The following is a 16,098-nucleotide window of genomic DNA, read 5'->3' on the forward strand; positions in this document are numbered from 1 at the left end:
GATGCTGTCAGACCTGCTGACTTTCCTCTGCAACTTTCCGTTTTTATTACAGATTCCCAGCATCCAATGTATTTCATTTTTATGGGAAGGGATTCTAATTACTGTTGGGCCATTGAAGAATTGGCACCAAAATGAATTCAATGGGCAGAATGGCCTTATTCCACATAATAACTTCTAAAATTCTGTGATCCAATAGCCAGTATTAAACATAAAGTCATAAACACAGAGCAGACATTTTCCCCATCTTGAATGTTACTCTGGAATGGGGATAGATAATTAACACAGAAGCCAGTAAGTGCTACTTACAAAGACATTTTATCTGTCTTGTTAAGCAAGCAGGAAATAAATACGCAGAGCTAAAAAGAAAACATATGTACATAGTGTAACAATGGCTATCAGCAGCAAATGCTACCAGTACCATGCAAAAACAGACATTATGGAGACAGTGTGCCGAATGCATAATTATAGGTCTGTTCAAAGTCTGAAGAGTATTTCTTGTAATATAAACAGACATTAGCATTTAGCAGCAGTTTAAACTGTCTCCTGTTCATTTTCTGCATTCCAGTGTTTCAACCTTTTCAAACCTATATATACAAAATGAAACATGGCCTGTGCTGCAAATGTTTCTTTGATATACCATGCCCCTGGGCAAGAGAAAGAAAAACCAGCCAGGGTCCCCTACTCTAGTCTCTGTCTTAACAGCTCCCTGTCTGCACTGTCAAGTCTGTTGAAACTCACCGCGGTGTTTGTAATGAGAGGTGATAAGGTGCAGTGGTGGTGGGGGATGGCAGATCTGGGCGCATTGCAGGGTTGGACAGGGAGGCTGTAATTTTCATTCATTTTGAAGTGCTTTTGCCAATATTCTGACTGCTTCATCTGGCTGATTGGTGACAATTTGGGATGGGGAGGGTTTGGAAAACTGGAGCTAGAGGTGCAGCACAATGGACAATGTAGTGCTGCCAACACTTTCAATCTGGTGAGTGCCTCTGACAAAGTTCCAACTGTTCTGCTATCAGGTTACCTCTCTCCCTCTGACCAAAGCACCAGTGTCAGCATCTTATCCAGCACTTCTTCCTCCAAACAGCAGTGGGCACTGGTGTCCTCAGTGCCCATAATCTTTGAGGTGTTAATGATCAACATTATAGCTTTCAAATGGGTTTCAATGGAACTGACAGCACAGAAAAAGGCCATTCGGCCCAAGTGGCCCATTTTGGCCAGGATCTCTTCCAGTGTAGTGGCATCACTCCTACCTCTGAGCCAGGAGAACAGGGTTCAAACCCCTCTGCTTCAGAGGTTTGTAGTAAATCTCAACAATTTGGAGAGTGGGACGAGGAGCACTGAGTTCAATGATTACATCGAATGCTGGAGTGGGGTTAACTGTGGCATTTAAAATGCGGACAAATTTTCTCTTATTGGTTTTGGCTTTAATCCCATCAGCAGATTCCTGAAATGTTGTCAGGATCCTCTCATAGATGGTAGTTGAATCCGAAGGGATCAGGGAGAGTTTTTTGCAAGGAGTTAGGGGACCTGGTGCCTACCCCTCTGTTCCTTCAAGTCCCATACAATTGGAAACTGGGAGGAACTCTATGTCAGTGGAGGCAATGATGAGGATTATGCATTAGCAATGGTGAGTTCTGCAAGCAGGATGTACAACCTTGTTGGATCTCCACTGGGCACCTGAGAACGGGTTTTACCTGTGATCTGATCCACATTCTCCTCAGTCACATGGTCCTTCTGATGCACCCATTCCCCATTGCACTTGAAGTAGATCTGTGTGGCTGGTGTTGCTGTGCAGGCCATTACAACTGGCTTGTTCTTGACAATATAGGCATCATCTGGCTCCACCTGGAATCGTGGCAGTGGCTCTGTTGGTGAAGATGGGAAGGCCTCAGGAAGCACATCGCTGTGCTCAGATCCTACAGATGATAAGGAACAACACCGAGATTACCGAGGAGTATTTAAGGAAGGTTTAAATGCGTGGCATTTAATATACAGCACAGGAGATTAGTCACACAGGAACCAAAGGCTGTCCATTATCCTGAGATAATGACACTAGTTATAGAGAACTCCAGCACTTAATCAATCAGCCTAGTGTCATAACAAGTGTGCAGCGCATTTTCTGCAGCCTAATGTGTTTACAGTGTCTTTCAGGACAGATAATAAGGAGTTGTTTAGTTTAGCAACGTGCCAACTCAGACCAGCTGCCCTCAATATTTACAGTCGCCCATTCCTCTCTGCAGCTGATGCAGGGTTTGTCAGGGTATTTAATGTTGGATCTTTCTGCACCTTGGTGAGTGCTAAGCTTCCAGCGTCCACTTCACAAAGAGCTCCTAGTTCAAGCTTTCAGCTTAGTCTCATGTTTCCTTTTTCCCCTTCTCCCGTACATTAGACGCTGTCTAATCATCGGTACCCCATGGGGACAGGCAGTGTCCTTACCAATGAATATGCACGCTCTTGTCATCCATGCTGCTAATCTTTTATAAACAGCTCAGCATAAAGCAAGTGAGGGCTCTATCATTCTGTTAGACAGGATTATGTAAGTACAAGGACTGAGGAGGATCAGATGAATTGCAAATGTTTTCTCCTCTGTCCAGTCACTGTAACTTGCCCCTGCCTCTTGGCTAGGTTCTCCATGTCTGTACGATTTAGACTGGGCATCTGACCATCAACAGGTTTGAAGGGCTGAATAGCCTAATCCTGTTTTCTTTATTTCTATGCTGGGAGAATGTTACAGCAACAACAGTGAGTCAGTGGGGCATTGTAACATATGACTAGATTGGAGCTTTTCACACCATTTCTTCAACACTGCGGTTCAGAAACAGCAAGTACAGCACATTGCTTGTCCATCACCTGGTTTATTCACCAAACACCTCTCCAACTCACTGTTAAAATTGTTACTAGTGACTCATAGGAAAACCAACGGACCATTCAGCTCATTGAGTCTGATCCACCATACAATATGAGCGGCTGGCTAATCAGGCCAATGGACTGGCAACAGACTTGAGCCATGCGTGTCTCTGGCTTTATTGCCCATCACTAGTTATCCAGGAGAAGGTGGTGGTGAGTTGATGTGCAGCTCACCCAGAAACCACAGGATGGATGAAGAAATGGATTTGAAAGCCTGGGGCATTGGAATGTATACTAGTGACAGAGCATCGTGGGGTTGAAGATAACAGGAAATGAAAAATGTAACAGCCAGTACAATCAGAACAGCATTACTGCAGGGTCAGTGTGGGGTCAAAATCCAACTGGAGAAGAAATCACTGACACTGAAAAACCAATGAAAGACTGTAGTGCAGAACATGCTCCATTTGTTTCAGTGAAAGAGAAAAGCATTGTTAATTTAAATAAACGCAATTTACATAAATATAACAGAAACAAAAACAGAAATTGCTAGAAAATCTGAGCAGGTCTAGCAGCGTCTGTGGAGAGAAATCGGAGTTAATGTTTCTGGCCAAATGACCCTTCCTCAGAACAGTTCAGAGGAAGGGTCACTCAACCTGAAACGTTCACTTTAATTTCTCTCTACTGAGGCTGCCAGGCCTGCTGAGCTTTTCCAGCAATTTCTGTTTTTGTTTCTGATTTCCATCGTCCGCAGTTCATTCGGTTTTTACATCAGTCATGAGAACGGCCTTGTGGTGTAGAGCAGAAAATTTGGCAACACCAAGAGAGGACTAATGACTGGGTGTATGAAAGAAAGCTGTGAAGATTACAGGAGAACGAAAGAAAGTAACTGCAAAGAGAGTGAAATGATGTGGTCATCTGCTGCAGGGAGAAGAGAAAATGTGATGAGGCAGATGATGGAGTTGGGATTGCCAGGGAGAAAGAGAAGCAGAAACCTGAAGCTAGAGAGAATGATGCACTGGTGAGAGGTATAAATGCAGTGGGATTGGAAGAGGAATGGGTGGCTGGCAGAAGGGGGTGGGAAAAGATATCAGCCAACCTTGTGGAGACCCCAAGTGAAATGGAAAAGAAAGAAGAACAAGAGGAAAGAGGAAGAGTTTGAAAGATATTGCTGTTGGGCTTCACAACTGACTTCCAGTTTCTCCCAAGGGCAGGCTGAAACCTGCTGGAGCACAAACGGGAACTAATTCCCGGAATGGCAGGACTATCATATGTTGAAAGATTGGAGCGACTGGGCTTGTATACACTTGAGTTTAGAAGGATGAGAGGGGATCTGATTGAGATGTATAAGATTATTAAGGGATTGGACACTCCGGAGGCAGGAAGCATGTTTCCACTGATGGGTGAGTCCAGAACCAGAGGACACAGTTTAAAAATAAGGGGTAGGCCATTTAGAACAGAGTTGAGGAAAAACTTCTTCACCCAGAGTGTGGTGGATATATGGAATGCTCTGCCCCAGAAGGCAGTGGAGGCCAACTCTCTGGATACTTTCAAGAAAGAGATGGATAAAGCTCTTAAAGATAGTGGAATCAAGGCTTATGGGGATAAGGCAGGAACAGGATACTGATTGTGGATGATCAGCCATGATCATAATGAATGGTGGTGCTGGCTCGAAGGGCCGAATGGCCTACTCCAGCACCTATTGTCTATAAACCCAAAAAATGTGACATAAGCAATGTAAAACAGAAGCATGTTTGTACACACGTAACCGAGAGAAAGGAAAGAAAGTATTTTTTGCTATTCCGTCCAGGAACAGCCTGTAGAGAGGTGACTCCAGGCCAGTGGTGATTTATCGTGAGGTTGTACAAAACAATTTAATGAAGCAGCAGCCTATGAAATATGAATCCCTGATCTCCTTAAATACACAATTCCTCAATGAGTCCACAGAAAGATTAGACATGATCATATTGAATGGCGGAGTGGGTTCAATGGGCCAGATGGCCCACTCCTGTTCCTATTTCTTACGTTCTTTGGAGCTGCTCTTATTGGAGAAGCTTGCATGATGTCTTACATTGTTAAAACATTCTAATCATCTCTATTCCTGTCTACTTGTTATTTGAAATTCTATATTAAATCCAGTTTTAGTCCACCACATTTAAAGTGCCTCCTACATGAGCTGATATCTCAATTTTCTTGGAGGCAGTAAGGGCTGCAGATGCTGGAAGTTAGAGTCAATAAATGTGGAGCTGGAAAAGCACAGCAAGTCAGAGAGCATCCAAGGAACAGGAAGGTCAACCCTAGGTTTCGGCCCAAAACTTTGACTTTCCTGCTGCTCAAATGCTCTCTGACCTGCTGTGCTTTTCCAACTCCACATTTATTGATCTCAATTTTCTTTCCTGATGAAGCCTTGGAAAAACACCTTGAGATGCCCCAAACAAACAAGAGCAAGTTGCAGCCATTGGGAACAACACAGAGAATTCAAATCTCAAAAGCAATCTCTGTGAATTGTTTCAGTGGAGAGATGGATACCAATTATTGCTATTGTTTCTGCCCTACAAATACTTTGCCATGAAGGACAATCATCTGTAAATGCTAACGTCACTTTGACATTAAACATAATTATTCAGAATGTGAATCCATGTGGAATATCACAATTTGCATAGCATGCCACTGCAGTCTGTTTTTTACAGGTAAATTCTGCCTTTTTTCACATTTATTCATTCACAGGACGAGGGTATCACTGGCTAGGCAGCATTTATTGCCCACTCCTAATTTTCCAGAGGACAGTTAAGAGTCAACCACTTTGCTGTGGGTATGGAGTCACATGTAATCCAGACCAGGTAAGGATGGCAGTTTCCTCCCCTATACGGCATTAGAGAATGAGATGGGTTTTTTCCAACAATCGACAACAGATTCATGGTCTTATTCCAGACATTTTATTGAATTTAAATTCCACCATCTGCCATGTCAGGATTCGAACCCAGGTCCCAAGAATGTTCACTCTGGATTAACAATTAAAACCCATCTGATTCTCTAATGCCCTATAGGGGAGGAAACTGCCATCCTTACCTGGTAATTAACAGCAATAATACCGCTAGGCCAACACCTCAGCACCATGGAAGGCGATATGTTCCGTGTCTAAAAGGTGAAGTTACCCTAGCCTTATAAGACCATAGGGCTGCTCTCTTATTAGAGGAAGACGACTGGTGGTGGTTTAATCGGAGAGTCACCATGCCTCGGTGAGGTGAGAGGTTGACAAGGACAGTCCTTTATAGTAACCTCAGCCAGAGCAGGAATTGAACCCACACTGTTAGCATCACTCTACATTGCAAACCAGCCAATTATACTAAGGCCAGAAAGTATTTGTCTTAACATCACTCTGTAAATGGTTAACACATGTGTCAGATATCAGCAGGTCTGGCAGCATCTATGGAGAGAGGAACAAAAATCAACATTTCAAGTCTGACAAAGACCTGAAGCATTAACTCCATTTCTCTCTCTACAGATGCTGCCAGACCGGCTGAGTTTCTCCAGCATTTTCTGTTTTTATTTAATTCCCAGCATCGGTGCTATTTTGTTTTCTTTTTACCAACTTCCACTTCCTGTTATTTTAAGGCAGGCACTCATCAGGTTGCCGGTAGATTGATTCATTCGAATGGCAGGATTGTCCTACAAGGAGATGTTGGGTCAACTGGGCCTGCATTCACTGGAGATTAGGAAAACAAGAGGGGGTCTCTTGAACTATGCAGAGCTTTGACAGGGAGGGACCAACTGGATGCAGAGATGATGTTTCCCTCATCTTCAGGTGCTCAGATCAAAATGTCAAGGTCTCAGGTCACTGGCTAGGCCTGGTTGAAATCAATTAAAGATGCATTACGTCACTCAGGACCTGTGCTACTCTCTTTCACTTATATCTGTGGAGGCTGAATCACTGAATATATTTAGAAAAGAAATAGCTAGGTTTCTTGACACTGAAGATGTTTATTGGAATTAAGAGAATCTGGGAATACGGCATTGCGGATCAGCCATTGGTCATATTGAATGGCAGACCAGGCTCAATAGGCCAAATGGCCTACTCCTGCTCCTAGTTTACATGTTTAAATGCTGTACGCCTACATAAAGACATTGTACAACACTGACAGCAGTTGTCAGCCTACATTACAATAGGGCCCTGTATGCATCAATGTCTCCGGTAGCTGGATAATGAATTGGAGCCCTTTTGTGTTCCCTGGATGAAGTCAGTGGAGAGTTAGACAATGGTCGTGCATTATGCTAACAATACCATATTTATCAACAGGCAATGTTAGCAAATGGGTGCAGGAAACAGGAACAATGCCCTGGCTACATTCTGAACTAATTCCTTCAAGTGACAATTGGAAAGTTAGCTGCAAGCTACAACAAGCTCCTCACACTACATCAATGAGAGAACGATTCAATCATCTGGCCTGATTGACAGGTATACATCAGCCAGGGTGGAGGGCGATAACACCACTGCTCATCTGTGTAAACATGTCATTGACAATCTTTAAAAGGTAAAGTCACCACAATGCCACTCTCTCATTAGAGAGAGAGAGAGAGAGGGAGAGAGGGAGGGGGAGAGAGAGGGAGGGGGAGAGAGGGGGAGGGGGAGAGGGAGAGAGGGGGAGAGAGGGAGGGGGAGAGAGAGGGAGGGGGAGAGAGAGAGAGGGGGAGAGAGGGGGAGGGGGAGAGAGGGAGGGAGAGAGAGGGAGGGGGAGGGGAGAGAGAGAAGGAGAGAGGGAGAGGGGGGGAGAGAGAGAGAGAGGGAGAGGGGGGGAGAGAGGCCAGAAAGTGTTTGTCTTAACATCACTCTGTAAATGGTTAACACATGTGTCAAATATCTGTTGGAGAAACTCAGCAGGTCTAGTAGCATCTGTGGAGAGAGGAACAAAAATCAACATTTCAAGTCTGGCAAAGACCTGAAGCTTTAACTCCATTTCTCTCTCCTTAGAGAGATGAAGAGGGAGGGAGAGAGGGGGAGAGAGGAGAGAGAACGGGAAAGGGAGAGGGAGTGGACTGGTGATGGTTTAACCTCAGGTGAGGGGCAAGATTGAGACTGAGGGACTTTGGTTAGTCTCAGAAATCCAACCTACACAATTTGCAATTCCAGATGGAGTGATGATGGCATCATGAAATTATTGTTGGACAGCTTAATCCAGAGACCCAGGTAATGTTCTGGAGACCGTGGCTCAAATCCAACTAAGGCAGATGGAGGAATTTGAATTCATTTTTAAAAATAACTGGAATTAAGGAGCTAATGATAACTATAAATTGATTGTCAGGAAAAATCCAACTGGTTCACTAATTTATGGACAGAAGCTGCCATCCTTACCCGGTGTGGCCGACATGTGACTCCAGACCCACAGCAATGGGTTTGACTTTAACTGCCCTCTGTGCAATTAAGTCCAGTCCAAAGCTGTGCTGCTTAGGATAGATTGGTTTTGCTAAATTGCCCATAGTGTTCAGGGATGTGTAGCTTAGGTGGGTTATAAGGGAATGGATCTGCGTGGGATGCTCCAAGGGTCGGTGTGGTCCAACATCTGCAGTTCCCACTATCTCAGTGTGGACTTGTTGGGCTGAAGGGCCTGTTTCTAAACTGTAGGAATTCTATGGGAAAATTCTATGGGAATTACGGATGGGCAATGAATGGGGGCCCAGCCAGTGATGCCCTCTTCTCATGAATGAATAAAGAAAAACGTATCACTCTACATTGCAAACCAGCCAACCGAGCTAACTGCCTCTTAGGCCAGTCTTTACCTCCAGGTAGGGGATCCCATATAGTGCAACATGCCTTCAGTACCCCGCAGAGACGACCAACTGAGTCTTAGAACCAGCGTTGTGGCGATGGTTACACCAGCTGGCTTTGTGGCTGCAGGCTGATGCATCCCTTTCGAGACCATGCTGTGAGTAGCTCTTTTGTTATGTAAATAGATGCACTGTGCTTCTTCAGAGGAATGGGTCCTACTTGACCCACACGTGAAGGCAAAACTTTTAAAAATAAAACTCACGAGTCGCTGCAATTTTCCACCGTAGCTAGATGTCTTGGCGATTGGTGAGGGGAGCTGTCATTCCCACCACATAAAATGCCTGGCTGTAACAGGGTGAACTGGAGTAAATGCACAGGTCAAATTGACCTGTGGAAAAAAATAGCTGAGCTGGAACCCTGGGCTGGTTGATTTTTCCATGCAGTCAGGTCCAATTAGAAACAGGCCCCTTGTAATTTCCTTTGAGAACGTTAAAAAATATTGGGCAATTTTGTCCAATATTTAATGTTATTTTTGCACTTGTTAAAGGAGCGTTTTAGCCGATCTAGGAGTCTCAAAGTGCTCCATTCTGACTGCCTCTAGAACAGGCAATGGTGACACTGTATATTGAGCTGGGAAGCCTCCCAAATGCAATGGGATTCCTACAGGACGCTACAAAATCCGGTCGTCGCATGGCTCTGCTCGATTTCAGGGCCCCTGGGTTCTCTGGTGAGGCTTCAAACTGAGGCCCTGTCTACCCCTCTCTTTTTGGTGTGAATGATCCTGTGGAGTTATTTCACAGAACAGTCGGAAGGCTTTCCCCACTCTCACCCAGTGTCCTGTCAGATATTTACTGCCTGAGCAACATCATTACGCAAAAAAAACATTATCACTCCCCACCTACACTCAACTTTACTGGCTCCATCCCCCCCTCTCTGACCTGTCTGTCTCCTCTCCACCTATCTTCTCCTCCATCCATCTTCTATCTGCCTTCCCCTCTCTTCCAATTTATTTTAGAACCCCCTTCCCCTCCCCCATTTGTGAAGAAGGGTCTAGGCCCGAAACGTCAGCTTTCCTGCTCCTCTGATGCTGCTTGGCCTGCTGTGTTCATCCAGCTCTACACCTTGTTATCTCCAGCATCTGCAGTTTCTACTATCTCGCTCATTATCACATCGGTGTTTTGCGGGATCTTGCTGTGTGCAAAATGGCTGCTGGCTCTCCTACACTACAACAGTAACCACTCAGTACAACAGTACTCTGTCACCTTTGACATATTTTCTGGTGGTGAAAGGTCCAACATAACTGCAAGTTGTCGCTTCTTCTCCCCCCTGTTTACAGAACATGTGTTTTTAAACTAGACATCTGAAGCCACATCAAGTTGTCATGAGATTCCTGGACTCCTTCAGCATTTCTGGATTGCTTGGGTCTGCCATGTCCACCCAAAAACATATTGCCGGCAAACTTGAGCAGCTTTTACCTCTAGCTGTCTTTTCGAAAGGTAGAATGCCAACAGGAGGCAAGAGTGCATCAATATTGATACAGAGATAGAAAGAGAGATTGATTTTTCATATACCCATGGAAACACAACTGCAATTACTTCACATATTAAGCGCAGCTCTACTTGTCCTTTGCTTCTTCGTGCTTTTAATGTTACACTAAGGCGTGTGCTGAGAGGAACAAGCGTTCCTTGTGTCCTCACAATCATGACGGCAGGAATGTATTGGGTCAATCCGCAAGTGCAAGAAAGGCACCATTTATTGTGCAGGAGAACGGCCTTATTAATAAACACACGTTACGATTTCCAAATCGTAAATCATGAATAGCACATCAATTTGCCTAGCTGCCCCCGATCCACCGCCATGCCAAAAGTGACAAAGCAGTTGGTGTACAGTAGCGTAGAAACACCAGGCTGTCACTGGAGGCAGGTCACGTGTGAAATGTGTGGTTCCTTTGACAGAACACACTTCCCACAAGTATTTGCTTTTGGGTGGTCCGCAGAGTGCTGCAGTTTGAAAGGCCAGTCTCACATGATGAAAGACCCAACGAGGCAGAGTTAGGAGGAAATGGCATTAAAAAAAATCTCAGAGAGGAGGATTCCACCTTGCAAACACAGGCAGATCTCTCTGACACGTCTCGCTTTCAGTGGCTATGGGAACTGTTGGAATATACACACACTATAAAAAATGGCCATTTGGCGCAGCCATTCCATATATTCATGCTCTGGTTTCCTCTTCATCTAATTCTATTCTCAATCCTACTGTTCCTTCCTCCCTGTTTTTTCCAGTCACCCTTTCATGGATCAAGGCTATTTGCCTCAAATGCATCCAGTGAGCTCCATGTTCTCACTAAGCTCTGGAGAAAAAAGTTTCTTCTGAAGTCTCTTATCGGACTTATTAGTAACTCTCTTATTGCTAAAGTTCCTAATTCCGCAGGTAGGTATCATAAGCACCACTGAGGCAGAGTGAGAGGGAGGTGATCCCCCTTGATGGAGGGTTCTGTGACCATGGGGAATAGGTTGATGGTAAGGGGCAGGAGGTTTAGAGAGGATGGGAGGAAAAACATTTTTTCCCAGGGGGTGGGAATCTGGAACTCACTGCCTGTAAGGGTAGTGGAGGCAAAAATCCTCACCAACATTTAAGAAGTATTTAGATGCACACTTGTGATGCCGAGACATCCATGGCTATGGGCCAAGTGCTGGAAAATAAAATTAAATGGTTAGATGGTTGATTTTGACTGACTGATAGGCTGAAGGGCCTTTTTCTGTGCTGCAGATCTCCATGACTCTTTATAAATAATTCTCTTTCTCAAATAGGGAGAGATGCTATGGAAACATCATGTCAACATGCACCTCACAAAGCAGTTTCATATTTTTGTAAACCTCTGTTAGCCCATCTTTCAGGCTTCCTTTCTCTTAGAGACAAGAACCTTCCGCAATATTCACAACTTCACAGTACAGGATCAGCCCTACAAAACCTGTTTTTTGTTTGCACCTTGCATAATAAGGTTAAGTCATAGTCCTACCAGATCATAGGGCTGCTCTCTCTACAGGCAGAGATGACTGGTGGCGGTTTAACCTGAGGGTCACTGTGCCCCAGGCAAGGGGAGAGGTTGAAAAGGGGAGTCCTTCATGGTGACCTCAGTCAGTGCAGGAATCGGACCCACGGTGTTCTGTTTCCCAACCAAAAAAGGGAAGAGAAAAATGGAGCAGCCACTCACGATCTCTCAAGTGCATGAAGTTGCTTCACAGGAAGTGTCAGCTCGGTCAGGCAATTTTTTTTTTCCTTTATTCATTCATGGGACGGAGGCATCATTGGCTAAGCCCAGCATTAATTTTTCATCCCTAATTGTCCAGAGGGCATTTAAGAGACAACCACATTGTGATGGGTCTGGAGTCACATGTCGGCCAGACCAGTTAAGGATAGCAGTTTCCTTCCTTAAAGGGCATTGGTGAACCATCTTCTATAGCAGGATTTGAACCCAGGACCTCAGACTACTACGTGGGTCTCTGGGTTAACAGTCAATAAAACATCAGCCTGGGGCTCTGGATTACTACAGCAGTGACAATTGCCAACAGTACCTCTCCCTGTAACCTACCTACTGACCTCAGTGATAAAAACTTATAAGACAGAATGGGATAGGAAAACATTGACTTTCCATCCAACCACACAGCTACACTGCCTTGTGCACTACTCACCCCCGATAATGGCGGAGTGGACTCGATGGGCCAAATGGCCTTACTTCCACTCCTATGTCTTACGGTCTTATATTACATAATCCTCTGGGAGAGATGCAAAATGAGCTGCAAACCCATGCAGGGTCATTAGGGGAGGAATCAAAAACCTGCAAAATCCTTCCCTTGCTCCTTAGGCAGTTGAGGCGAGAGCACCCTGATCCATAGGACTCATTGCTTTATAAATTGAGAGACATTGCAAATTTAAAGTTTTTACAGCATTCCTGATGCTCTGCTTTTGATCTGTAGGAACAGATTTGTTTGATCTGATTGTCCTTGTCCAAATTCCCTGTTTTCTGGATGTTCCAACAACTTTAAAGCCTCGAGTTTTTTTTCCCCCAATTTACTTATCTCTGGTGGGAAATAATATTGTAGGTAGATACACAGAACACGACTTGGTGACAATGATTGGAAGCACTGTTTTTCATCATTCACATGGGATGTGGGCATCACTGGCCGGGTCGGTATTTACTGCTGATCGTTTAGTTTAGAATTATCCACAGGGCTGTGGATTTGGAGTCACACACAGGTCAACAGGTTTCCTTCCTTAAAGAGCATTGGAGAATCAGTTTTTATGGCAGTGGTTACAGGGTCGCCATTAAATTAGCTCATTTTATAATTCATAGATAAAATAAAATCCCTACAGCGTGGAAACAGGTCCTTCGGCCCATCAAGTCCACACCGACACTTGGAGCATCCCACCCAGACCTATCCCCCTATAATCCACCTAATCTACATATTCCTGAACACTACCATGAACTTAGCATGGCCAATCCACCTAGCCTGCACTGTGGACTGTGGGAGGAAACTGTAGCACCCAGAGGAAACCCACACAGAGACGAGGAAAATGTGCAAGCTCCACACAGACAGTCACCGAAGGGTGGACTGAGCCCGGGTTCCTGGTGCTGTGAGACAGCAATGCTGACCAGATATTTTGTTAGAATCATTTTTCACCATAGATCACAGTAATCTTGGAACTCATATAGTCAGAATGTTAGTATGCATTGTTCATCCAGTGCTACGTCACCAGCAGCAATGCTATCATCTGAAAAAGTTAATACATTCCAAGATACGTTTCTCAGAAACTGAGACATTCTACCCAGAAACAAAAAACAGAAATTGCTGGAAAATCTCAACAGGTCTGGCAGCATCTGTGGAGGAAAATCAGAGTTAAGGTTTCGGGTCCGGTGACCCTTCCTCAGAACTGGTACTCTGCTCAGACCTTGCAGTTATTTCTGCAGCTTGCACCGTAACTTCAAACAGGATTGCTTTCAATATGACTTGTTACCCAGGCCTGAAAAGAGGAAGTCAATGAGATGTCGGTTCCCTTGTCAAATGGATTAAAGTTCATCAGTAAATGGGGAAAGAAGAAATCAATCCTTTTAGTTTATTTAATGACGGGAATATTTCTCCTAACGGATTTGGCAACGTCGACTGTTCTGGAGCTTCATGTCATCTGACACAACCCAGAAAGATAAAAGCCTCATCGTTAATGCGTGCCAGCAATATCCTCTCCTCATTTCATCCAGCAGCACATTTATTGAACTACCACCGTTTGCCGTTTTAGAGATGGGAAGAAAAGTATTTGCATTTCAATAGCACCATGGGATGACCCAACATGTTTCATCTTCACCTAAAAACTGTAGAAAACAAATATCGAATCTGATATAGCATCAGATGCCCTGTTTGCTGCCTGCTTTGATTCAGGGATAAACATTAGCTTAGGAATATTTCTGCGGTTCTTTGAAATTGGTCTGTGGGATCCTTTATCTCCAACTGAAAAGATAAACTCATGCAGTGACCAAAAACTGTTTCTCTGATAGCATAGCATCCTGTCAATGTATAACTACAGAATCCCCACAGAGTGGAAGCAGGCTATGTGGCCCATCAAGTCCACACCAAGAGCGTCCCCACTGCCCACCCTATCCTTGTAACCTTGCATTTTCCATGGCTAACCCGCCTAGTCTGCACCTCCCTGGACACCATGGACAATTTAGCATGGTCAATCCACCTATCCTGCATATCTTTGGACTGTGGAGCGCCCAGAGGAAACCCACACAGACACAGGGAGAATGTGCACACAGATGGTCACTCAAGGCTGGAATCGAACCCGGGCCCTTGGTGCTGTGTGGGAGCAGTGCTAACCAGTGTGCCATTCCAAAATGTTTCTGTCTGAATGTGTTAGTCTGGATCAAACTCACAACTGTCTGATTCAGAGATGTAAATGTTACCCACTAGGTACAGTTCCAATCATCCCACCACAGACAGATGACTGATGGTGATTTAACCCAAAGATCAACATCCCTATGGTCAGGGGAAGAGCTTGAGAAGGAGACTGCTTCAGAGTTACCTCAGCTATGCGGAACTGCATCCATGCTGTTCGTGTTACTCTGCATTAATAAACCAGCTGTCCAGTCAACTAAGCTAAACAACCCACTTTAATTAGGCCACAGCTGACAGCTCTGGGGGAAGGGGTCAGTGGTGTTAAGAGATCAGATGTGACAAAAACCTCTCTTTCTTGCTGTCGGCGATTCAACAGAGCTCTCAGTGCCCCAGCATCAATCCAATTCAAACAAATTTACAAAGGAAAGCTGTTTGAAAAAACTATTCAACAATAATTTCTGACACAGTCACCTCAAAAAAAAAGGACCAATGGAAATTGACAGCAAAACAGCAGAACCCTCACCATGGAGTTTATGGGCCTATGTCAGTAACGTTTTGCATCGTCCTTCGCTTGCTGATAATATCCTGACATAATCTCCTCCTGCTTTTTCATTTGTGAATGGCGCCCTGCATGTATGGGAAAGGTACACACTTTTCACTGTATTTTTCCATTGAATACACGTGACAATAAATTATTCAATTTCAATTCAATGACAACAAACTCCTTGTAAGAAACAAGATAGAGGACACTTTTACCCATCGTGCTACTTTAAATTGTCAAAAGCTGCAATTCCCTAACAGCTTCCCAACAATTTACCCTTCCAATGTCATCAGCTTCCTTTATCTGTCTCGTTGCACTGTAATGATTTTAGAACAAATGTCTGCACATCTCAGTTGGAAGCTGATTCCAATTGACCCATGTGGACAGAACCAATTCAGACTGGTTTACTGTAATCTTTCCTGACTATGATACAATCAAGGCACTTTACAGGTCAATGTTAGAATCAATTCAAATCTATCAGAGTCTGAACATGGGAAAGGGATTTACACTGAAATTTCAAAAAGGTGCTTTACTACTTCAGACACCCTGAGCCAACACATCTCACATCAGGTGGCTTGTCATACAATGAATTATGCCGAGTCTAAAACACAGAGAGACTATTCGGCCTAACTGCTCCATCCTTGTGCATGTGATCCACACAAACCTCCTCCCGCTTGTCTTCAGCTCACCTATTGTCATAGCCTTCCATTCCCTATCCCTCCTGTGATTGGCTCCTTTCCACTCAATCGGAAATGAGCACGTTTTGCTGCCTATCTACTTTCTGAACAAAGAGGTTTCTGCTGCCTGGTTCAGGGTGCAGCGAATATGAAAAGGTAAATACTCCCCTTTTTGGACCATGTCTGTCCCCAAACCCTTTTGCTGGTGCAATCCCAGTGGAAAAAGTGGATCAAAGTTATGGTGTATGTTTTCTAATCAGTCTCCTTCAGACACCTCAAGCGTTGGCCAGAAACCTTACAAAAATTTAACGAGCACAAAATATTACAGCATCCAATGATGCGGGACAGCACAGAAAACTAGGATTAGTGCACCTTTAGTGG

At 44.4% G+C, this 16,098-nt stretch overlaps 1 protein-coding gene across 3 annotated transcripts in view; it reads right to left on the reverse strand.

Annotated features, from left to right (window-relative positions):
• The window catches only part of unc5b (unc-5 netrin receptor B), a 261,400-nt gene that overhangs the window by 90,799 nt on the left and 154,503 nt on the right, over positions 1-16,098 (reverse strand). For 2 of the 3 annotated variants that reach the window (XM_048563554.2, XM_048563553.2), the window contains exon 2: positions 1,695-1,916. In XM_048563554.2, the coding sequence (XP_048419511.1) occupies positions 1,695-1,916 (222 nt within the window). Of the gene's footprint in view, positions 1-1,694; positions 1,917-11,627; positions 11,678-16,098 lie in introns of those variants that run through there. The other variant, XM_059640249.1, reaches the window with a different exon arrangement.

The sequence above is a fragment of the Stegostoma tigrinum genome, chromosome 37 (genome assembly GCF_030684315.1).
Source record: "Stegostoma tigrinum isolate sSteTig4 chromosome 37, sSteTig4.hap1, whole genome shotgun sequence".
Classification (NCBI taxonomy): domain Eukaryota; kingdom Metazoa; phylum Chordata; class Chondrichthyes; order Orectolobiformes; family Stegostomatidae; genus Stegostoma; species Stegostoma tigrinum.